Source organism: Protopterus annectens, chromosome 2.part2 (genome assembly GCF_019279795.1).
Source record: "Protopterus annectens isolate FY-2018-M chromosome 2.part2, PAN1.0, whole genome shotgun sequence".
Taxonomy (NCBI): domain Eukaryota; kingdom Metazoa; phylum Chordata; order Ceratodontiformes; family Protopteridae; genus Protopterus; species Protopterus annectens.
In genome coordinates, this window is record NC_056730.1 from 1,098,640,609 (window position 1) to 1,098,666,464 (window position 25,856).

A 25,856-nucleotide genomic window follows, 5' to 3' on the forward strand; every position below is an offset into this window, starting at 1 on the left:
TTTATACCTGAGCATGCTGACATCAGTTAAGGCGCCCACCAGCCTGGGAGGAGAAATAAGTTTCTCTGGTAGTCGGGCCAGTTGAGGGTTTTCACAGCAGGAATTCCCAGCTGTCAGGACTGCAACAGTGAATACATTTGAACATCTATATTTATGGCAAGTGTGCACAACTGTACTTTCCCTCTGTATGCTGTCAGTGGTGAGAGTCTAACCCTTATTGCATATTCCAAGCTGTGTCAATTATCGATGGCAGTAGTGAGAGAGTAAGACCTATAGCCCCTGTCTGTCACATATTAACTGGTGACAAGTAGGTGAGGTTACACTTTCATATAGGGGTTTCATACGTTTTTCTGGATCTTTGACATTGTGAGGGCATACATCAGGATTCAGTGCATGCCCTGGACAGGAACTATAATGAAACATTTCATATCCCTTAGTCGAGTCACAGATGTCTGACTTCTTAACACAACACCAATACAGAAAAATCATAATGTATAACTTTGCGATAGCTACTAAATCACCATTTTTACAGGGGCCTACACTCCCTGGGACTTCCCTTTGTTGGGGCTATACCCAGTAACCCAAATCTGTAAATATGCTACCTCCAAATTCACACAAACCTGAAGAAAAGGGAAAATTAAATTGAAAAATATGCTTACTTTCTCCCTTTTCTCACATTGTTTGAGCTTAGTGGTGAATTATAGAGCACTTGAGGCAAATCAGCATCTGATATACTGAGATGCAGTTGACATAATTCAAGGGTAAAGCATGATACTTTAAATCTCTACAAAATGTAACAAGGTAACCCATAGTGTCCCCCTCATTGACATGGGCATGTACTGTGTAGGGCTTTTGGCACACCACTGAAGATGTGAGGAAGATCCATTCAGTTTTAAAAAAAATATATATATATATATCTTCCTCAGATTTTTTCCTTTTATCTCCAACCTTTTTGGATGGGTGGTCTTCCAGAGGCAGAACTACTGTTCAGAGCTTTGTTGAAAACCATCTCTCATGTAGAATGTTATGAGTTTAAGATCTGCTAACTAAATTACTTTCAGAAGATCTTTGTGTACTATTGTGTGTCATTGCTTCCCCAAATCATTTTTATCATGAAATGTTTGCTGTCCTTCTTACCCTGGTGTAGGTAAATTTAAATTATTTAAACAGAAAGCAGTGTTTGAAGAAATGTTCAGCATGGTTTTACTCAGTTGCATTATTTCTTTACAGTTCAGTGTGACTCGTTTGTTTACCTTTACTTTTCAGGATCTTTGGCTTCCTTATTTTAATATTACAACAGACATCACAGCCTCTGCCATGAGGGTACACACAGATGGTAAGTGAATAAAAATTATCTGTACTTAATTTATTCTCATATTTCATTAACCAAGTATCTAAACTTATCCAGTGGCAGAAATATGAAGTTTAACAAAACATCCACAGCAGATCAGAACAAAAAATGATAGTAACTGCCAAAAATAAAAGCTGAAACTGTAATGTTTCTTAAGTAAAAGAGGATAGGTATCAGTGCAGGAAAGAATTGTGTGGGAAATATTCACAAAGCATTGCTATGTAAATAGAAGAGGATGAGAGAAAAACTGCAAATAAGAGTGAGTTTCATGCTGCTACGAAGAACAATCCACTGAGAATTAATTACTAGGGCATTTGCTATCTCTGCTGGACATGTAAGATGTTTCTGTATGAGATTTAACAGTATCCATATTAGAAAACATGTTAGTAAATGTTATTTGTAATTTGCAGTAACCTCTGAAACTAAAATATAAATAGGATCTGTTTAATTATTTTTGGGGAGGGGTGCAGGTTCAATTTATGATTTCAGTAAGCTCTTACTTGAGGTTTATTTTGGGAAGGGGTCTCAACCTGTTTTCCAGTTGTGTATCATATTCAGTGAAATTTCAACCCTTTAATGGAAGATGCACTTTTTCATATTGCTTTAACTGCTGCAGTGTATGACACAAAACTGATTAAAATATTCTAAAATAAAGTGAAATACTGTAGCAATTACTTGTTTCATGTGAGGTTTATGCAAAGTGCTGACACAAAAAATAGTGTCCAGAATGTGTGCTTAATTCTGAGTTGCAACACAGCATTTGTACTAAAGCTTGCAGACTGTGTTGACCCATTAACAGAGGGAAGGAACATCCTACCTGTATTACTGGTGGCCTTGGTTAATTAGTTCAGACACTAGAGAGCTGTTAATTAGGAGATAGTGAGGAATGAAGGACTGCGCATGCTCGTTTCCTCAGGAATGGAGTGGGAGCAGGTCCTCGAGAGATGCTCTCCAATGCAGGAATTTGTGGCGAAGACTGGAGGACATATGGTGGAAGGAATGTGAAGACAAGTGGCAGTGGATAGAGCTGTGGTGGTAGGGATTAATGCCCCTGCTGAGATTTCACTACCAGGTATTCTGTTGTAGAATCTGGTAGGGAACAAAAATAAAAATAAAGTACACAATTCCCAGAGAATGTTGACAGCAAATCTAGCTGTCTGAGTGACTGTTCTCTACATGGATTTAGTTGTGGGAAGGGGATTTCCTGTCCTGGCTCACTACAGGGTCATTTGGAAATAAGTAAGTTGGGTGCAGAAAATTAAAGTAAGAAAAGAAAGGAAAAACTGGTATACAGTTCCTTCTTAATATTTTCTTGAAAACCACAAGTCCCAAAGTGTCATGAAATACCGCTGTGAACTGCTTAAGAGACCCTCCCCTGCCCACTTATCTCTGAGCTGATAAGGTTCTTTTAGATGTATATATATATATATATATATATATATATATATATATATATATATATATATATGTGTGTGTGTGCGCGCATTGTCGACACACTTTAGTCAACAAAACAGATGCTTGATAGGTGTGCAAGATCAATAATCCCTGGGGTTGAGAAATTGTCTCCTTTCGTGGGGATTGTGTGATCTCAGAGTTAGTATATGTAATTAGCAGGGATGTGGGGTGCAAAGTTCTACATATGGGGGGGGGGGCTTTTTCTTTTGCATGGTCTGAGGTTGTGCCTTAGAGCATGAATGTTAGGATGTGTATCATTTTTTCCAGTGTTTGTGATTGATGTTTTAGTTAAGCTAAACTTCAGTAGATCCACGTAGAGGGATGTATGACTTGTATCACCATGGAAGTCCACAACACTTTCCCTTAAGCAAGTGCACACTCCTGTGCACTTGCTTACTGAAGGCCTAATAGGTTCATAGGTGTGTACTAGGCTAATGGCCCAGTGGCCTTTACAAGCCTAGCCATGGGATTACCCTGGCATCGTGCCACCCGACCCTAGTTCCCAGTGCCTTTGTCGAGTAAAGCCACTGGAGTGGCATCTAAATGTTAATCTTAATGGCAGCTTAGTTGATTACATGCATGCTGCCAAGGTCAGAGGCCTGCCTCCTCCAACTTGAATGGCTGCTATAGCCTTCCCTTATCTGTTTCTAATATAACCGTGGTATAGTTCTAAAACATACACGTCACCATTCTTCTGGGATAATACTTTTATCATTCTCCCTGAGAGCTGCTCCCCCCACTACATCATTTACTTCTTCCTTCTACATTTCTCCTTGTAAGTAGTCTGCTTTACACCCCCTACCTCCTACTCTTTGCTTAGACTCAACATAGTTAATAAACCATTAAAAGAATCCATTTGAGTGTGGAAGAGGGCAAAGTATTAAGTGGTATACGTTTTTTCTTTCCATAGAACAAGGTGGTTTAGGATTACCTGAAATGAAGGGTAATTTTAGAGCTATGCAGTTGAGACATATATACATAGTGCACGTAGAACATTACAAATGAAAGTGGAAGGGCATGATGAAGAAACTAGAGGAGTTCAAGAAATAAGGAGAGAATAGGATTTTGGATACTGGCTTTTAAGTTGAATAATAGCCACCATACAGAATATTATTATATCTGATGTTGTCAATTTTTCATTTCGTCCTCACACATGGGTTTGTTTCTGAACCATCGGATACAACTTGGCCATTATTAAGCTCATGGCAACCAAAAAGCTCTTGGATACCTCCCCTTACCCACAGTGCACCTACCCCTGTTACCCCAGATCTTATTTGCCACTTCATGAATATGTGGTCTAACCATTTAGCTTATTTCTTTTGTGTAGTAAGAGTGTATTTCCTGCCCTTTTTTGTCTACGTAGAATCCTTTTTCCCCAGTAACTGATTTTTTATTAGGTTACTTTGCCTTCCCTTTCCCTCCCTTATACCCTAGCAGCATTTGCACTACTATCCCTCTCCTTCTTATACCCTCTTATTTAAAAAAAAATCTTTCTCTATCTTTATTTTTCCCCCTCGTACTTGTGTGTGTGTGTGTGGTTTGAATAAGTGCCTTTATGTGCCCGCAGCCTTCTCTGTTTACTGTTGTCATAGCTGAGAAACAAGATAAGCCTGCAGGCTTCATGAAGTGTACCAAATGCAGTCACAAAATGCCTTACAGTGACTCGCACTCTCTGTGTGTCTACTATCTGGGCCCACATCATCTTGAGGAAGACTGTGCTATATGTCATTCCTTCAGCCACTGGGCCCTGGTTGAACAGAAGAATAAACTTATTCTTAGGGTATTATTACCATCTTCCTTTTAGTTAGGCCATTTCTGGTGGTCTCCCAAAATCTATAATAAAACCTAGGTCATCTCAATCGAGCCCAGCTTCTTCTGCCTCTAAATCTTCTCCTAGAGGGAAGAAGAGACCTCTCTGTGCTCCATTTGACCTCTCAGAACCGGGATCAAAATCTTCTGAAGCCTCAGTCTTTGTGACTTGTTTTGGGGCCTTTGGCTCCAAGTGATTCATCCTCGGACTCGTTGCACTCTCATCCAGTCTCCAGCCTTTTCAAATCTGTAGCTTCCTTCTCAAGGACTCGGTAACTCCCCTTCGGTGGATGCAGTGCCTTCAAGAGTTCCATCTCCCTTTCTAAGTAGACAAATAGCATCTTCAGCTTCATCTTCCCATTCCACCAGAAGCCTTACAGAAGAAGATGTGGAACGGATGGTACAGAAAATTATGGTCTTAGGGTTATCCAAGTCATCCACTCTCCCTTTGGTTCCTCCTCCAACTTCAGCTCAAGTCTGAGAGCCCTGGGATCTAATTCGCTCAGCAACTTCTTGTTAGGATCTGAAGATTTTGTTTTCATTGGCTCAGACATTTGCTCAGAGCTCTTCTGCTTTCTCAGAGCTGGAGAGCTCCCAGAGCTGTAGTGAGCCTGGTGGACTTTGAGTGCGGTCGACTCCCAGACCTTCTTAGCAGTCTCTGCATCTCAGGACTTCTGCTCAGGTGAGCTCAGTGCCAGCTTCAACCCCATTGATTAATGAATTATATAAGAGGTTCTACATTTGAGTGTTTGTATTACTCCTGGAAGGCTGTGTGCCAAGGCACCAAAGTGTTCAGTGTGTTTTCTTAAACTTTTTTACTGTGGCCCGTTGTGGATTTTTTATCTTTCTGCTGTGAGTTGTTTTGCTGAGAGTTACTTAAAGGTGCAAGTGAAAGTGTTTGATAGTATACTGTTAAGATGATCTGCAGTGGTAATGCCCTCTGCACACACTGGCAGCTCTTTGAGCAGCTGTGAACAGTGGGAGACTGTGGAGAATGTTTCCAATAGAGGATTGTATACAAGGCACAGGTAACCAAGTTTGTGCATACCTGCAGGATGAAAGACTTTTATACAGCTAAAGCCCTCAGGCCAATCAGATCAAATCACACACAAAAAATCAAACACACAGTAAGCCTTCCACCAGCAGTTTCCAACTTGGATGGTTTGAATCGTCTCTCTGCTCCCACCAGAGTGCAAGAAGCCCTCTCAATGTAAAATTAACTGGTTTTGAGCTTAACACAGTGTAATTTTGTCAAAAGCAGGTCATACCTGTTAAACCTGGTAGACTTCTTCGAAAATGCCACCAGAGCCATAGGCGAAGGTAAATCTGTGCATACAGCCTGCCTTGACTTAGCCAAGGCCTTCAACACAATCCCACATTCGGGCATCATTGATAAACTCTCCCAGTTGAATATCACCCCTTATGTCTTCAGGTGGGTTGTTAACTGTCTCATAGACAGATCACACTCAGTCAAAGTTGGGGACTTTACATCAACTTGCAGACTTGTTACCAGTGGGATTTCACAGGGGTCAGTGCTGGGCCCTCAGTTGTTTGGAATATACTTCTCAGAATTTCAGGCTAAAACAGAGTGTCTGTCACTGACTAAGTTTGCTGACAGCTGCAAATTAGTTGCAACCATTAAATCCCCAATGTCAATATACTTCAAGAGGGACTTATGCAAACCAGTGACTGGTGGCAAAGCCATGGACTCAAACTTAATGCTAAAAAATGCGTGATCATCCCCTTTGGTAAAAACAATGTCCCTGCAGACTATCATATAAATAATAATACCTTAAGTAACAACTCAGTAATGAGAGACTTGGGAACACAAGTTGACTGTAGCCTAAATTTTGACCACCATGTGTCTACTGTGGTAAGGAAGGCATTCTATGTTGTACACCGCATTAGCAAAGGCATTGCCACAAGAGTGAAAGAGGTCATAACACCCCTGTACTCAACCCTCTTTAGGCCAGTAATTGAGTACAGTGCTCCCTTTGGTATGTTGATGATTGCAAAGGATAAGGTGTTTACCTTGCAGATACAAGGTGTATGGTTTGATTCTCGTGGGGGATGATTTGCTAGACTTAAAATGGCCCACAAGTGCAATTCGCCTAGTACTAATCTATGAACCTACCTTACCAGGCACCTGCAGCAACTTGAGAGACCTCAGAGATTTCTAACCAAGAAAATTCAGGATCTCCTGCACATGTCATATATTGACCGACTGAAGTCACTGTCACTGTACTCAGTAGTCTACAGACTACTTAGAGTAGACTTGTGCCTGGCCTACAGAGCAATCTCATATCTAAACCTAATGGAAATGCTGCACATCCACAAGTCAATTGGGACAAGGATCACCTAAGAGCAGTACAGTTGGCATTTGACTCTGCATACATGTGTACTATTGTTTTGTATTCTATACTGTTTACTGTATTATATTAATTATAATTAATGTAAGCTTTGTTACTGCTTGTGGAGCTTTTCTATCCGGGCCTCCGCTGAAAATGAGCTTCTGACCCAGTCGGACATAACCTGGTTAACAAATGTAATAAATAAGTGCAGGATGAAAAACAGTGATAAATTCAACCAAATCAGTAAATGCAGCACATAAATGTTAAATAGCACTGAGAAAGTGCAAAAAATGAGCAAATACAAAAAATACTTACATGAGCTTTGTAGGCCCAAATTGTTTTAGAAGCAGTCCAAGTCTTGTAGTCACAGAAGTCCAAGCCAGGCACCATATCATGTCATTTCCTTTGAAAACATTAGGGGCTGTTAATGTGTCTTCTGCCCATAGAACGGGTTTAGTAACTTGCCTTTCGTCTGTTACACTGTTGTCTTTTTTTACTAGTTCTTTGTCTTTATGAATATCTGAATAGGTTATTTCTCCATTACTCTTTTTGGAATTGCATTTCTTGAATCCATATCCTTGTATGTAAATAATTACTTCCTCAGATATGCTGAAAAGTTCAATGTTTCTTGTGATTCACTGTTGCAATAATGACTCTTGTGACTCCTTTCAGCTGAAGCTTGTTATGACCCAGAACTATTTCCCTGTGGCATCCATCCCCTGCTGACATCAAGCCAATCACAAGACACCTGGTTCAAGGCTCCAGAGAGCACCCTTGCACTGCCAGGCTATAACTCATACCACACTTTTTGGCCATGTAACTTGGAATGGAACACCAAAGGTGGAGGTGTGTCCATATTCATTAAGGATATCCACACCTCCAGGCTAGTTGCTCAGCATAAAGCAGCCAAGGTTATCCAAGTGCAACTAACTCTGGGCAAAACTGCAATCCAAATTGTAGCTTGCTACAGATCACCTACCATGCCCCAGGATTTCCACTCCTCTTTTCTTGATGTACTGGAAAATATTAGGGTTCAACCAAACACCCTAATAATGGGCAATTTCAACTACCCCACCATTAACTGGTAAAACTACTCCTGTACCAACTCCTTCGCTCAACGCTTTCTGGAATTCATAAACTCCAATGCCCTGGATCAACTTATCCACACCCCCACTAGGGGCAACAGTATCCTAGATCTAGTCATTACCAATATGAGTGACCGGTGTTCCACACCTGAAGTCAATGCCTCATTGGTCCGATCCGACCATAAGCTAATTATCCTAGATATCCACATCCTGCCTCCACCCCCCATTAAGGAAACCATGGTAAAAAATTTCTCCAAAGCCAACTTCATGCTCCTTAAGACAGAAGTGGTGAACTTCATGACACCCATGCAGATGGACAATACAGTTACGACTACTGAATCCTACATAATTGTACTTTATAAGCACTTACATGAGTGCATGGATCGTGCTATCCCAAACAGAACCAAGATGCTATCCTCCAAAAAAAGGAAGCCAATGTGGTCCCCTGCCATAAACAAACTGTACAACAGAAGGAAGAAACTTTTGCAAAAGAGAGTAAAATCCCACGAGTGGAGGAGCTCCCTGGTCAGCCTCAGTAAGAAGCTGCGATCCCTGATAAAATCCTCCAAAGCTAGTTACGAAAACAAAATCTCCACTGATTCTAAAGACAACCACAAAGCATTCTATAGCTATGTCAGGAATCTGAATGGCAACACTCAGATCTGCTCTGAGTTACAGCACAATGGCACTAAATATACAGACCCAACTGATATTGCCAACATCCTGGCAGATAGGTTCAGTGCTAACTTTACCCCCCTCTCACCCCCTAAAGAACCCATCTCTATACCGGAAGAATGCAAAGTTCCTGTAATCACGGCTGCACAGGTAAAAACCACACTCTCCAAAGCCAAGAACACAGCATCCATGGGACCAGACAACATCCCAGGCTGCGTACTACACGAACTACATAATGAACTGGCACCCCACCTAAATACCATGTTCAGACATAGCCTCACCTCAGGCTTTGTGCCTGCTGAGTGGTGCACAGCAACTGTTATCCCACTCCACAAGGGGGGAGCCACCACGGACCCCGGGAACTACTGCTCCATTAACCTGATGAGCCTGGTCTACAAGGCCATGGAACGTATCATCATGGAACTTATAAACAAAGACATTGGTAATCTCCAAACTCTGGATCCCACCCAGTTATGGTTTGTAAAAGGCAGATCATGTCTCCTAAACCTGATAGACTTCTTTGAAGCAGTCACCATAGCCATAGACAAGGGTAAGGTGGTTCGCACAGCCTATCTAGATCTTGCCAAGGCTTTTGATACCATCCCTCACTCTGGAATTATAGATAAACTCACTAAACTAGGTATAAATCCTTATGTCACAAGATGGGTTGCCAACTGGTTCACTGACAGAACCCACACTGTGAAAGTAGCAGACTCCAAATCCGACTTCAGACCAGTGACAAGTGGAGTACCAGAGGGTTCAGTCCTGGGTCCTCTCCTGTTTGGTATCTACTTCTCTGAAGTACAGGCTAACACAGAAGGTCTTTGGCTAACTAAGTTCGCAGATGACTGCAAACTAGGAGCCATAATCAAAACTCCTAATGATGTGGACATCCTACAAAGGAGCCTTACATAGACAGATGCCTGGCCTCAAGCTCAATGCCAAAAAGTGCATTGTCATCCCCTTTGGTAAAAACTCTGTACCCATGAACTACAACATAGGCGGTAGTATACTTAACACCGAAAGTGTGATAAGAGACCTTGGGACACAGGTGGACAGTAGTCTCTCCTTTAATAATCACATTGCCACAGTAGTCAGGAAATCCTTCTACATGGCACACCTCATCACAAAAGGTTTTTCATCCAGAAAAAGAGGTCATTGTTCCCCTCTACTCATCACTCATTAGACCCATTATAGAGTACAACACCCCTTTTGGTATGTACCTCACAAGACATCTACAACAACTAGAAAGGCCGCAGTAATATCTCACAAAAAGGATTACTGGCCTCAAACAGATGCCCTGCGTCTCAAAAAACTCCAGCTTTACTCCATCGCATATCGCCTACTCAGAGGTGATCTCTGCTTAACATACAAAGCTATGTCAAACCCAGAGCTGTTGGACATGCTTCACTTAAAGAAATCCAAATCCCTCTGAGATACACGCTCTAGGGACCTAAACCTTGTCACCACAATAAACAGAACATGCCGGAGGGACAGATTCCTGTCCCAGAGACTTCCCATACTCTGGAATAAACTACCTATCCTATATCAAACAAAGCTCCTCATTAGCACTTTTCAAGAAAAATCTTGATGATTGGATAGGAAATAGGAAATTCACCCCGGGGATCACCTCTGTAGCTCTGCTCGACAGTGGGACAGGAAAATAATTTTCTTGGGTGGCAAAAGCCAGGGTACCTTTTTAGCTGGGCTTGTATAGGCCCCAGGGCCGATAGCCTAGTACCTACCTATGAACCCATGAGGGGAAGATCTGTTGCTCCTTTGTAAAGAGGTGGCAGTGAGGAGTTTGAGGTTGGAAGTGGGTCTTTTATTTTTGCTCCTAGAGCTGGATTTAGAACAGCCAGAGGAACACAAGATCAGGGAACAGATTATTTTTCCCTCACAGGCTTACTGTATGTTATCAGCTTCAAATACTTCTCATTCAGCATGCATTACTTCATCTAATTGGCATGTAATCAACAGAATGTATTTTTATGTCTTTACATGCTCTTTAAGCCCATGTCATGGCTGAAGTGGGCCTGTGGACCATACCTGGTGAACAAATGCAAATAAGTAAATAGCATTCTAAGAATGTTCTCACTGATTTTCCTACCATCACTATTAACTATAATTTCATGGATGTTCTTTCTTCACCTTTATGTATTTTTTTCGCAGGTGAAACCTTATTTTAATAGTCATCAAAAACTTGGGACAAATGGAGTGTGCACATCCTTATCCCTGGCAAATGGGTAACATGCTTGGGCCAAAAGGGGGGGGGGGGTGCATCTGCGGAAACATAGGGACTTGTGATAGTTTGAGGAGCAGTGTCAAAGGTTTCCATTGTGTCTTAATAAGAAACTGGTCAGTGCTTCAACTGGAGAAACTAAGTGGTTGAGTTGAAGCTAAAAAAAGATTTTTTTTTGCACTCCAACACCTGTCTTACTTACATGTACTAATTTAATAGCCACATGAAAAAAAGAAAGAAAAATCTATAAAATTTTGAATTATCAATGATACACAAGTTGAAAGAGCTCTGTCAAGATTTCTTATGCAAAACAGAGATGTTAAGTTGTCAATCTCGCCTTCATTCTTGCTGGATGGGTTCGGAGCCGATCCTCGGCTCCGACTCGGCACTTGCTTTAGCTTGAGAACTCCTTTTACCAGCTCGAGGCAACCCTATATCCCATGATGCAAGGCGGAACTACCTCAGATCTCGTTTGCCGCTTAGCGAAAGAGGTCTCCTTTGCCAGCTGAGGTAAGTAATTTTTTGTCAAAAGAGAAAAAAGCTTAGTTAGGGATTTATTTCCCCCTTGTTTCCACTTTTATAGTCTGTAGTGTGTTACAGCCCACCCTATTCCCTTATAATTCAAAACTTTTAATTTCCTTTGGTAATTGTATAAAAGTTTAGTTAGGCCTAGACCCCATTGGTTAATCCCTACCTGTGTGTCTGTGTGTTAGGGGATTAATTGTATGTGTTTGTTGGGGTTTGTGTGTGACTTCCTCCTTAGAAATATGTCAAAGGAAGGCAAGGTCTCAGGCTTCAAGAAGTGTGACTCGTGCTGTCAGAAAATGTCTCTGACAGACGGTCACACTTCTTGTGTTTACTGCCTGGGGCCTTTGCACCTGCAGGACTCCTGTGCTTTGTGTCACTCTTTTAGCCAGAGAGTTCTGCAGGAACGGAGGAATAAGTTAATCCTCCGTGACTTACTTAAGCCAGAAGGTTCTCCCTCTAAAACAGGGTCTGGTAAACCTTCTAAGCCACCGAAGGTTCAGGCTACAGTATCCAAGCCTCCTCCGGTGGCTCCAGCTCCGTCGGGCGAGATCGCTCGGCTGGAACCGATCTATCTGCTTCCAAAGTAGTGGGTTCGGCACCGATTGGTTCCGACACCCGGTCTACTGTGGCCTTGTCGGCTCCGGCTGGAGCCGACACCTTATCCAGCATCGGAGCCGAAACCTTCGGCTCCATCTGGAATTCAGGGACTTCGGCTCCGATGACTTCGTCCCGAAGAGATCTCGGTCCCCTTCGTTGCAGAGTATCCACTCGGCTCCGGGGTCTCCTCTTTTGTCGGAGCGGAGCCATCGGAGCCGATCTTCGAGATCTTCCAGGCTGTCTGACCACGACTTAGAGAGGGTGGTAAGCAGGCTGTTGAAGTCGCAGGCACTGGCCCAAATGCTCCATAGCCCGTCTCAACAGACTTCGGCTATTGTTTCACCCCTTGAACTTCCTCCTCCGACTCCACACCAGAGTTCGGAGCCGGAGCTTCTCAGGACAGCGTCTGTTTCGGCGCCGGAGCCGATACATCCTTCGGCTCCGTCGTCCTCTGCTCCGATCTCCTCCTTGAGGCCTTCCTTGGAGGGATCTGGTCGTCGGGTTTCCCTTGTCGGCTCCGAGGGGGCTAGTGGCATCGGACCCTTGTCCGACCCCGCTCTCCCTCTCGGGGCTTCGGCTTTGGTAAGCTCGGCACCATCGGCCTCGGAGCCTTCCCTCTCAGTGGAGCCGGGAATTCCTGTATCCTCGGATCGGGGATATTCCGGCCTCCCGGGGAGGGGAGCCTTTGAGGTGATGAGGAGTGTCCTGGCTACTGAGCCAGGTCAACGGTCCATCCCTCTAGCTCCTCCCTCTTCGGTGCCTGTAGACACCTCTTGCCAGCCTCTTGCTCTCAGGCCCAGGGATCCATCGCCCCAGGTTTCCCCATTGGGAATTTCCTCCTCTTCCGAAGTTTCTCCTGATTCGGCAGGTGTACCCCCTCGGAAGAGGACGTGTAAGAGGAAACACACAGACTCCCCCGAGTCTACTACATCTGATACCGACTTAGATGAGTCGGAGGGTTCCCCACGATCCCCCTCTGAGGATGTCTCCTTTTCAGACATCCTTGAGCTCCTCAAACAGAGGGGGAATTGACCATCCATTGATCCCTCCGAGGATGAGTCGGTATACCTGGAGGCTTTTGGATCCCGACCCTCCACCTCCTGGGTGTCTCTGCCTTTCGACCCACTTATGCAGGTAGTGGCTCGGAAGGCGTGGCTCCAGATTCTGTGGAACCTGTCCCCAGGAGACCATCCAAGTTTATCACGGCCCCTACGGACAAACAGTTTCTTTCCAAGGGCGTCTCTGTGGATGCTATGGTGGTGGCGGCCACTAAGAAGGAACTGGCGGATCCTTCAGTACCTGTCCATCCTCCTAACAAGGATTCTAGGACCATGGACAGGTATGGAAAGCGGATGTTTTCTTCAGCGACCTTTGCTATGCGTTCGCTGAACTACCTTTGTCACTTCACCAGGCTTCAAAGAGATATTCTCAAGGAACTGGGTGAAGTGGTCCAGGATCCTTCTGCTGCTGGGGCTCAAGAAAAGATTGCCTCACAGCTAGCAATCCTGAATTCCCTATCCAACTCCTCCATGCGGCTCATATCCTATGCGGCCGATGGAGCGAGCAGGGCCGCAGGCACAGGAGTTGCTCTTAGACGTAAAGCCTGGATGTGGCTTTGTAATTTTGCGGACCCCTTTAAGGCGTCCTTCACTAATACCCCCTTTGATGGTTCGGCTTTGTTCGGACCTCAGGTGAAGGATACCTTGACCAGGTGTGAGCAGGACGGTAAAATTCTTTCTGCCGTTGGAGTCCATTTTTCCACCCCTTCTAGACCATATCCCAAGGGTCAGAAGGGAGGGAAGATGTGGTTCCGCAAAGCCCAAGGAGCTACACCGGACACACGTGGTCAGTTTACCCCCAGAGGCAGAGGGGGTAACAATAATAGACGCCGCCCTAGAGGCAGGGGGCGTCCTCAAAACCAGGGCAACAGGGAGTCTCTTCCTGAGAAGCCCTTTCAGCATCCCTGAGGTGTTGCCCGACTGTCCACCCTTGCAGGCAGTCGGGGGAAGGATTTCGCTGTACCCAGTAGCCTGGCATTCCCTCTCACAAGATATGTGGGTACAGTCGATCATATCCGAGGGTTACAAAATCCCCTTCGAAGGTATCCCAGACCTCAACAATCCCTTCCATACATCTCACCCGCTCAAAGGGATTTGGCAGAACAGGAGGTTTCAAAGCTCCTAGGAAAAAGATCCGTCCAGACTGTGCCGGCAGACCAGGTAGGATCCGCGTCTACTCGAGATTCTTTTGGTCCCCAAAAGGACGGGAGATTGAGACCAATATTAGACCTGAGCAGTCTAAACAGATTTGTCAAGAAGGCAAGATTCGGATGGTCACGCTTCAGTCCATTCTGCCCTTTCTGGGCAGGGCAAACGGGATGTGCTCTAAAGACCTTCAGGACGCTGCACTATCACATAAAGATTCACAGGCGCTCCAGAAGGTTTCTCCGCCGGCTAGGGACCAGTCATTACCAATTCAGAGCCCTGCCCTTTGGCCTCACTTCAGCCCCCAGAGTGTTTACTAAATGCATGGCAGTGGTCACAGCTCATCTGAGACGCCAAGGATCCCAGGTGTTTCCTTATTTGGACGACTGGCTCCTCTCCGCCACCACCAGGTGTCAGCTTCTTCAGACCAGAGACTACACTCTACAGCTTTGCAAGAGTTTGGGAATTTCAGTAAATTTGAAAAATCTTCTCTGCTGCCTTGCCAATCTATCACCTTTATAGGCGCAGAATTAAACACCGTCAAAATGTTAGCCAGACTAACAGATCAAAGAATTCTGGACATCCAAAAATTGCTCGATTCTATTGCAGAGCAACAAGGTCAAAGCCAGATTTATACTGAAGGTTCTAGGTCTTATGGCTGCGGCCATTGTTCTTCTACCACTGGCTCGCTTCCACATCGCCTTCTGCAGTGGATGCTATTCACACAGTGGTCGTACCACAGTCTCCCGATGAGGCACGAAATCTTAGTCACACAGTCGTGCAGAACTCATCTGAATTGGTGGATATCTTCCCCTCTTCTTCATCAGGGCCGACCCTTTGTTTCCCCTCCTCCAGTTGCCACAGTCACTACGGATGCCTCTCTGATCGGGTGGGGGGGGCATTATCAGGGCAGGATGGTCCACGGGACATGGCAACCCATAGAATACCATCTGCACATAAATGTCCTGGAGATGAGAGCGGTGCTTTTAACGTTGCAGGCCCTCAACGACTTTCTTCCCACGGGGACTATTGCAGTACAAACGGACAACATGTCCATGGTCTGGTACATCAACAAGCAGGGCGGGACCAGGTCCTATCCGTTGTGTTGAGAAGCTCTCAGACTTTGGCAATGGGCAATCTCCTCTCATCGGTTTCTGATAGCAACGCACATCCCCGGCAGGTCCAACCTCTTGGCGGACAGGCTGAGCAGATCCATTCTGATGCCTCACGAGTGGTCTCTCAATCAATCTGTAGTGGATCAGATTTTTCTGAAGTGGGGCACTCCTTGTTGCGATCTTTTTGCTACTCCTCAAAACAACAAGTGCCCCGATTTTTTCACCCTCTTTCCCTTCCAGGCCAACCCTGAGAGACTCTCTAACCCAGGATTGGCCCCGGGGACTTCTGTACGGTTTTCCTCCTTTTCCCTTGATTCCACAAGTCATTCAGAAAGCCACCGTTTTGAGGGCCAAGTTGATTCTCATTGCCCCTTATTGGCCTCGACAAATTTGGTTTCCATCTCTGCATCGTCACGTTCTGGTGCAGCCCTGGCATCTGGACCCAGTTCCGGATCTCTTGATCCACCAGTCGGGTCAGCAGCACCGGGCCATTCATTCTCTCAACCTCACTGCTTGGTTGCTCCACTTCCTTCCCTAGCCAGGCTTCCGATGATCTCTGACTCAGTCAGAGACATCTTAGTGTCTTCTTTAAAGTCGTCCACTAGGACTGTTTATGCTAGCAAGTGGCGACGTTTTTCTATTTGGGCAAATTCCAGGAATATTGATCCCTTTACTGCTCCTGTACATTCTGTTTTAGATTTCCTGGCGGGGGTTTTTCATTCAGGATCCTCGTCATCTACAGTTAAAGTACAACTGGCTGCTATTTCCAAGTATCATGTTGGCTTGCATGACAATAACATTATGTCTCATAGATTATGCAAGGCCTTTCTGAGAGGAATTTTTCTCCTAAAGCCACCTATAAAGCATCCTCCTCCGCAATGGGATCTAAACTTAATGTTGGCATCCTTGATGCTACCTCCCTTCGAACCGTCTGCTTCATGTTCTTTGAAGTTATTGACCTGGAAACCTATATTCTTACTGGCTGTCACTTCAGCAAGAAGGGTTTCCGAGATTCAAGCTCTCTGCATTCGCTCCTTACTTGGTTTTTCATAAGGACAGGGTATCATTAAGAACGAACCGTCCTTTCTCCCCAAAGTTGTGTCTCAAACCAATATTAACCAATCTATAGATCTACCAGTCTTTTTCCCAAACTATTCCGACAGAGCTGAACAGAAGCTTCATTTTTGGATGTCCATCGTCAGCTCAGGTACTATTTGCATAGAACTAAACAATTCAGGATATCGGACCAATTATTTGTCTCCTATGCAGAAAACAGGATAGGTCTTCCAGTTTCTAAAGTGACCTTATCCAGATGGTTGACTTCCACCATTTCCTATGTGTACTCTCTCAGAGGCAAGCAGCTATCTTCTAAACCAAAAGCACACTCAACCAGGAGTCTATCCACTTCTGCAGCCTTTCAGGATAGACTACCCATTGATACTATTTGTGCAGCAGCTACTTGGGCCACGCCTCATACCTTTGTCTCTCATTACAAGTTGGACTTGGCCTCCAGAGATAGGGCCAGTTTTGGTTCCACAGTTCTCAAGAGTCTGTTCCATTGAGCCACCCGGGATACAGGTGCTAGGGACGTGGTCCCATCCAGCAAGAATGAAGGCGAGATTGACAACTTAACATTTAGAAGTTATGTACCTACCATAACGTTCCATGTTAGTTGTCTTCTCGCCTTCTTTCTTGCGTCCCTCCCTCCTTCCCCCTGGCCTGGACAGATCTTGAAGAGTTCCTATCAGGTTGTTTTCCTCCTGAGCCTTCATATGAGGACTCTTTTTATGAACTTGTTTTCCTAATTATGTTAGGTTAGTCCTTAGCAGGGTAGGTTAGCTACCAAACGAGATCTGAGGTAGTTCCGCCTTGCATCATGGGATATAGGGTTGCCTCGAGCTGGTAAAAGGAGTTCTCAAGCTAAAGCAAGTGCCGAGTCGGAGCCGAGGATCGGCTCCGAACCCATCCAGCAAGAAAGAAGGCGAGAGAAGACAACTAACATGGAACGTTATGGTAGGTACATAACTTCTAATTCAAGTTGTAGCCTCATCCCATTCACACTTGAGCAGGAGTAGAGAAACTTATGAGAAGGCACGGGTGGGTTTCAGCCACTGCAGAGGACCCTGTCAAAGATCAGCCAATATGGTTAGTACTCCTGTATCTGTTGTTTGGTATAGCTAGCCAACTCTAAAACAGCCAATCATCTTTGAGGTAAAGGGAAGTGTTATCACAGAACAGAATGGCACGTGGGATGTCATGGGTATGTATAGCATATGTTGTATTGTTTGAGCTATGCCTGTATGAAGTGGGATGTAGGAGGTTCAACTTTAACATTGCCTGGTCTCATATAAAATCTGAAGGAAGTCCTTCCACAGTTAGACTGTTTCAAAAACAGTACAGAACTGCATAATAACAAGTCTTCAGTTTTGGTACCGAAATATTGGACATCACAGTCATTTTCTACAAAATTTTCTCATTAAACACTTCTGATAAATTTAAATAACATCTGGCAGAAGATGGTGTTGAAGCATAAAATACTTGCTTACTTCTTCCACAGTGAATCTTATGTGATGGTCAGCTCAGAAAAGTAATCTTGGCTGAAATTACTTTCTACCATGATTACATTTTTTAATCACACACAGTAAGTCATATTTTCTGCAGCTGTTTTTTTTTTTATATATATTTGTCTTGTTCACCTTCTGCCCTTTAGTCAGTTCCCCTTTTATGAGTGTTACTCCATTCTTTCCCAGTCAATGGCAACTTGACTACTGAAACTAGCAAGAACCACCTAGAAGGACTTGTCATCCAGGCAGACATGGATTGTTTGCTTCCCTGTTCAGGCGGCCCCACTCCCTCAAGAAAAAGTTCTGGCTACCTTAACAGGGAACCTGCAATGGAGGGCCAAATCTCGCTATCCATCCTTTTCCTGCCTCAGCCCACCTGTTGCCAGTTCTCCTGGGCTTCTAGGGTTAAGCCACTCAGTACTCATTTTTTGTTTTAAAATCTGTTTGGTAACTGGATAATCCTACTTGATAAATTTTCCCTTTCTGTAGGTGAACTAAGAGGACTGCCTGGTTACATAGCTTGCTTAGAGTCACACAGTAGGCAAAAGAGGGTGTAAGGACTCAAACCCTGGGCACAAGAAGCAGCTCTTTAACAGCTTAGTGGCTTAGCCTTCTGCACTAACTGGAGGCCTAAGTCCTCCTTACCTCTATTGACAGTTTCTAATTTTAGTCCTAAGCCCAAACATGGGGACTGATGTAAGTACCATTATCACTGCAGGAGCCTTCTCTGCTCACGCCTGTTCATGTACACACACACACACACACACACACACATATATATATATATATATATATATATATATATATGTATATATATATATAGAGAGAGAGAGAGGGTGCTACAGTCATCATTTTGGAAGAGCAAAGCCTACATCCCTAGCTCCTAGATTATCTTCATCAATGACACAACTCTGCTTGCAAGTGGCAATCAACTAGACAACTAAGCTCTCCCCCAAAATGGCTTAGCTGGCCCACATCCCCACCCAGGTCCTACAGTACTTAAGTCTCTATCTCAAAGAGCTTTTTCTATTATTTTACCCAGCAATCTTATCCATCATCTGGCCATAAGGGGAATGGTGCTGGAATTTGTCTAAACCACAAGCACTGCTGAGTCGGCATCACTATCCTTTTTTTCCAGTGCTGTAGAAGTCTAGAAATCTTTTTTTTTTTTTTCAGGACTTTACCATTTCTGCCTTAGATGTATCCTGTAATGAACTACTTTAGTTTGCCTGGTGAAGTAAATCTCATGTAAAGGTCAGCACTTTCATTTCTAACTTGAAGTCTGAGTAGTTTTTAAAATAGTGTGCCATAAATGGATTTCCTGATGTCGCTGCTGTTTTTTTTTCTTTTTGAGGCAAATTAGACTGTCAGGCATCAGATGCATTTGTCATTTTTGTAGTATGGTTTACTTTAGAAATGCTCCACAGTTTTGACAGATTTATTGACAGCTGACATGTTAGACTGTGATGTGACATTTCACCATTATGCTGAATTTCTCCTTTCAATACTGAACAGCAATTGTGCTGGACAAGCAGTTTAACTGCTTAGATTTATTTTTCTTGCCATCAAAGAATGTTTGCCTGTCAATTTGTGTGAAAAGCTTTAGAATGAAAATGTAATGTTTGTTGTGTACTTTCTGAGCTCTTATGTCCTGTCTTTTTGCAATCTGTTTTCCGAGCACATCTGAACAGCCATTTACTTTAATCAGTGTAGACAGAGTTCTTCTTAGGTGAGAGTCACTGTAAAACCAATAAATTATAATATTTAGGTTTAAATCATATAACCTGCTTCATGTAGCAACACAGGTCTCATGTTGGAATAAACCGATGCAGGCAAGTGTGTGGCTCTGTTTTTATATTCATCTTTTCTTTAGTTTTTGTTGGTTTTAGTGTCACTGTCCTCAGCACTTAACCATTTCACATCGAGCATGTTCACCTTTTCCCTTCCAGGAGACAGACCTTGTTTAGCTGTGATATTTGACTCCTACAATGAAAACAGCAGTTTGAAGCATCAGTGGCTGTGGGCAGGTTTATGGAGTGACAAACCTGACCCAGATGAGCACTTAACTTCACACTAGGCTGAGATCTCTTGAAGGCAGCTATTTTGATTGGTCAACGTGCTTTGAAGCCTAGCCTGACTCTCTGTTTGAAGAGCCCTGTGATGTCCCAGCACTGGCTTGGTAGTCAAGGAGCCTCAATCCTCACCACTGGCAACAGTGGGGCATGTACACACTGGGAGGATGACAAGTATACACACGCAGTAAAATGCAATTTCCCTTAATTGCACACAGAGATCGCAGTCAGTCTGGGGCTGGTTTCTCCCTCTTTGTCCAGATTCCCATTATGACTCCCCACTGGCACAACTATAGGGTTGAGATCTCAGCTGAGTGGCCATACCAAGATCTCCAGTACCCTGTCTGTCTTACCAGTGCTTTGTGTTCCTGTCCAAGTGGCTGACACTCACACTCTTGAGATTTAATTTATACACACACACACTTGGGAAAGGCTGGCACAGGTTTACTAGCTATGCCCCCTTCTGCCCAGACTATAAGCTAGTTTCCACTGCCACCAGCCGCTACTTATCAGCTACTTTAAGGCCATTAGCAAAGGGTGTCATATCTTACTGTGTAATGTTACTATTAATCCAAATGGTAGTCTGACCAAGAGCAAGGGTGTTTAGGAGTGGCATGTACAGTATCGCCAAAGAGATATGCACGTACTCTTAAGAGTTTAAATATCTCCAAACAGGCCAGTCACAATTAAAAGGTTTAAATATATTTAATAAATAATAAAAGAACAAGATAATACTCAGTAAGTAATCAGTTACATCAGAGTTCAAAATCACAGGACATATTTAAAATAACATTGCAGGACAGTCTCAGATATGTAAAACATCTATGCTACACTTTACTATGTTCTTGTCTGAATCTAAAAGAGTTACTATGCCCTGAAAACTTACAGCAAGGCAAATGCAGATGTGGTGATGAGTGGATGTTTTTGTTAAGTCAAAGGCAAAATACAAAATACACAGCCTCTCTCCGAGTGATTTCTTAAATTAATATCAAATATTACTACTGGGTTAGCTTGGATGACATCACTTTTTGTCATCTGACTTCAGTTCCCAAGCTAAACCCCCTTTGTCAGAAACTAACAGAATTTTAGCATCTCCCTGTGAAAAATACAGATCTCTCAGATGTTTGCAGATCCTGGAAGTCATAAAACAATAAAACACTTCTACATCTTAAATCTAGTAATTACTTCTCTTTCAAGACAATACAAAAAACTTCTAGATCTAGACAGTGTGTCTGCTACTGCACTGACACTGAGAGATAACATCTCATTTATTACGTGGTTATGAAACTATTTATTTTTAGCTATTTTCTTTGAATTTTTTTTCAAGTTAACCTCCTGTGTTCCAGTTTCCATTAACCATATACATCTAAACAGTCACAATAGTGCAGGAACATTCCTGTTCTATTCCAATAGGGCATGCTGTGGTTACATTTTATCTCAGTACTTCACACACACTTCTGTGTAAATCATATCAATATTCACAAATGACATATAATTATTTACAAAATTCCAGATAGCTGGGCTGTGGCAGTACTTTCCTGTGCAACAAACCTAATCTATGTAACAGCACAAGTATGAAGCTCATTTTTCACTGACAAGATTGCTGATTCAGCTTTGCCCCATTCGACCCCAGAGAAGTAACAGTGGCCTTAAGCACTGTCCCACTTTCTGGATGGCGTTTGACATTCCTGATTATGCTAAACACTTGACTGTTATCTCAGACATGTGCCCAGTGACAGTGTTGGCCAGATTATTGCCCATTTAGGCTGGTCTTGGCCAGTCATAATGTCCTTGGCTTAGTGATATTTCAGATTTTTTTTTTCTCGTTGAGGCCTGGGGTATTTCTATTTGCTTGAAGGAGACTCTTGTCACACCTGTCCTTAAGAAACCATCTTTGGACATCAATACTTTGGATATTTATTGCCCTGTCTGTAATCTCCATTCTTGGAAGCATTTATTATAAAGGCCATTTTTATGTAACATGAAGCTTATCTTGTGTTCAGTGCATTCATGGATCCATCTAGCTCTAGGTTTTGCCCTTTCCATAATCCTGAGACTACTGTTATTCAAGCAGTTGGTGATTGTGCAATAGCTTGAAATCAATGGTACTACTCAGTACTGGTCCTCTAGGGTCTTTTTACTGCCTTTCGTGTTGTCACCCCATGACATTTTGCTCAGATGTTTATAAATCTGCTGGAGGATCAGTTGTAGTTTATTTACTATTTCTTTGGTCATACTCAGCAGTTTTTTTTTTCAATAAACATCTTAATTAAATTATCACATATGACATAGGCAATCTTACATTTTTATAAATGAAAAACAAACAGACATCACTTTAGTTGCAAACATTATACATCACAAACACCATTGAAACAGCTGTAGTTGGAAACATTATACATTACTTATAATCTATCTAGTCATTGTCAGTTAAGCGTTATATGGCACATTCAAATCCTGACTCTTAAACCTCATTCCTTCTCTGCAAATATTTTTCCCACAATTTCCATTTTTCCTATAAAGTTTACTCCTTTCCTTTTCTAAAGATCCCAATTCCAGTTGTTTTATCTCTTACTATATTCACTACTTCTAGTAAAGTTGGTCTAGACTTTGATTTCCATTTTCTAGTAAATGCTTTTTTGGCAGCAACCATAAGTAGACTCAGCAATGTTTTACTGTTCTAGGCAGTTTCGATTCTTGTATCATAGCTCAAAAAAAATCATCTCCTCAGTCAGTCCAATCTGCTCACCCAGCATCTCCAACAGAGCGGTTTACAGGGAATCCCTAAAGTTGGCCAGCTCTTTACACTCCCAAAAATATGCTCCCAGCTTCCTCTTTCTTGCCCGTCCCACCTCCAACATTTGCTAGCTACCTCAGGAAAAATTCTTTGTGGAGTCTACTTGTATAAAAATACCTATGTAAACACTTCCAGGTAAAGATCCTAAATCTTCTAGACTTTGTTGCATAGTTGGGAGATATACATATATCCCCCATTTTCTCTCTGTGAATTGCTTATCTAATCTCTCTTCCCAATCGTTTCTAAGCTCCTCTGATTCTTATAATTGTCCTGCAATATTTTATATGCTCTACTAATTATTCCTTTTTTAACTGCAGCTTTTGTTCTAGATTCTATTAAAAGCTCTGCCAGTGCTGGTCTCTCATTTAGGACCCCCTATTTTTTTCTCTTTACCTATACACTGATATCAGTTCTTGATAGGGAAGGCAATCTCTAACCTTGCAGTCCAAATAAATTCCTGGCCACTTCCCATTCTATTACCTTTCCCTTTCTAGTTATTTGCTCACAATGCCTTGGTTCCTTTGCCAGTTTCCTTCAGTAAATTGCAGGCCCCTTTTGCCTATTATCTGTACCCCTAACCACAGCCCTATAGGCAGAATCTCTTCTCCATTCTCATGCTGGTTTGGTTCTTAGAATACTCCCTGCTATTTTATGAATATAATACTCTGTATGATTTTTGTTGTTCTGTGTAAGAGTCTGCATCCAAAATCCCAACCTCTCCTTATTTCTTGAGCTTCCTCTTTGTGTCAGCATCATTCCTTTCTACTTTGAATTATAGTTTTCTGCTTGTGCTTTGCATAAGAACCTTAACTGTTTTGTTCTAAAATACCCCCTCAAATTGGGTAATCCTAATCATCCTTGTTCTATTGGAAGAATCGGCTTATCCCACTTAACCCTTGCTGTCTTCCCTTCCCAAATAATTCCTTCAACTCTTTTTTTAATTGCTATCCACATCTTCTCCTCTGGTTGATAAAAACATGCCTGATGTGTGTAAACACTAAAGAGGCTAAAACATTTTAATTGCTTGTATCTTAGTATCCATATCCATATAACAAAGCTTCCAGTTTCTCAGTGTTTGTGTTATCTTCTGTTTAATCTCTTTCCACATATCCTTAGCTGCCACAACAGAGTATTTCTAATCCATACTCCTAAATACTTCTGTGACGTCTGTGCACTGGCCCACTAATCAAGGAGCCTCAATCCTCACCACTAGCACCAGTGAGGGGCGTGCACATTAGGGGATAACAAGTACACACACAGTAAAGTACAATTTCCCTTAAGAGCACACAGAGATCACAGTCAATCTGGGGCAGGTTTCTCCTCAAGACTCCCCACTGGCACAGCTGTAGGGTCCAGATCTCAGCCTAGTGGTCAAGCTAAAACCTCCAGCACCCTCTCTGTCCCACCAGTCCGTCGTGTCCCTGCCCAAGTAGCTGACACACACACACACACACACACACACACACACACACACACACACACACACACACACACACACTTACTTTAAGATTTGATTTATATACAAACACACAGACACTCCTGGGGAAGGCTAGCACAGGTTCTCCAGCTGTGCCCCCTTTCTACCCAGAATATAAGGTAGAAATCACTGCCACCAACCATTATTATTAGCTACTATCCAAAGGGTGACCAATTTCACTGTGTAGTACTACTGTTATCCAAATAGTTAGTGTGACGAACAGCAAGACTATTGTAATGGCTTGGACAGTGTTACCAAATACATGCAAGTACTGTCTAAGAGCATAAATTATCTCTACACAAAACAGCCACCTTTGAAAGATTTAAAAATATTTAATAATAAATAATAAAAGCACAAGACAAATCTCATCAATTCAACACAGTGCTAATCAAGAGCTCAGAGATCACAGGAACTTTAAAACAATATTGTAGGATAGTCTGACATAAATATAGAAAGCAGCTAGACTAATCTGGCTAAATTCCTATCTAACTCTAAGAGAAACTGTGTCCTAAATAACTTTACTTACAAGGCAAAGTGCTGGTGAGTTGTTGTCAGCTTCAGACAAAATCCAAAGTGCTCAGTACTTCTCTTTGAGAAAGTCTTAAATTGATAACACCCAGTATTGCTAAGTCATTTCACATTACATCGTTTTTATCACTTCTCCTTTAGTTTCCAGACTAAAGTAAACTTAAAATGTACATTTATTTGTAAGCTGTACCTGGCCAGGAAGCCACAGCAATAAAATGCACTTTTACATGTAAACCCATAGTAATTATCTCTTAAATTAAGACAATAGAAAGTATTTTCTAGCCCAGACATCCCATCTCCGAGCTTGAGATCAAACACAGTTGTAATTCTTTACTTAACAGCTTTCTTCCAGGAGGGTGCACTGTGGTTACATTTTTGAAGCTCAGTACAGCATATATTTATTTATTATTTATTTTATTTTACATTAATTTACCGGGATAGTCAGACTGGATACATATCCATTTTCAGCGAGGTTCGGGGAGAAAAGCTCTACATAGACAAACTTACATAGATTACACAGAAGTTAGCAAACAATTATAAAAACAAAGTGATTGTATACAATGGCTTAGTAGTGTTACCTGGTAAGGACTCACAATTTTCATGGACAGACACAATTAAAAGTAAGAGACATCAGATTGGAAGCAGAGCTTGGTGACTTAGTTACAAGTTATGAAAATTACAGAATATGCTTTCAGTTTATAACTTAATCAGGGTTGCTACATGGGCATAGCCAATTCACTTTGAGATGCTGTTTGAGGTTTTTTTTGAAGAGACTTTTGGAAGATTGTAGGGTTATATAGTTTGGCAACAAATTCCAGGTTTTGCTAACAAAGTTGGCAAACCAGGATTCACCAGCCGAGTTATTAGCTATGTGGGTTTGGACCAGTAGTTTATCGGCTGACCATAGGGTCTCAGGTTGCTATATGGTTTAATAATATTTTTAAGTGAGGGGGTATCCTCAGAGTGGTACAAAATTTTGTGCGCTATTAAGAGTTGATTGAATTGAATT

General features: G+C 42.7%; 1 protein-coding gene across 1 annotated transcript in view; it reads left to right on the forward strand.

Moving 5' to 3' along the window:
* PNPLA7 (patatin like phospholipase domain containing 7) overlaps positions 1 to 25,856 on the forward strand; it is a gene marked incomplete in the record, with an annotated part of 4,152,928 nt that overhangs the window by 3,419,035 nt on the left and 708,037 nt on the right. The window contains 1 exon segment of the mRNA XM_044064320.1: positions 1,267 to 1,336. Within this exon segment, the coding sequence (XP_043920255.1) occupies positions 1,267 to 1,336 (70 nt within the window).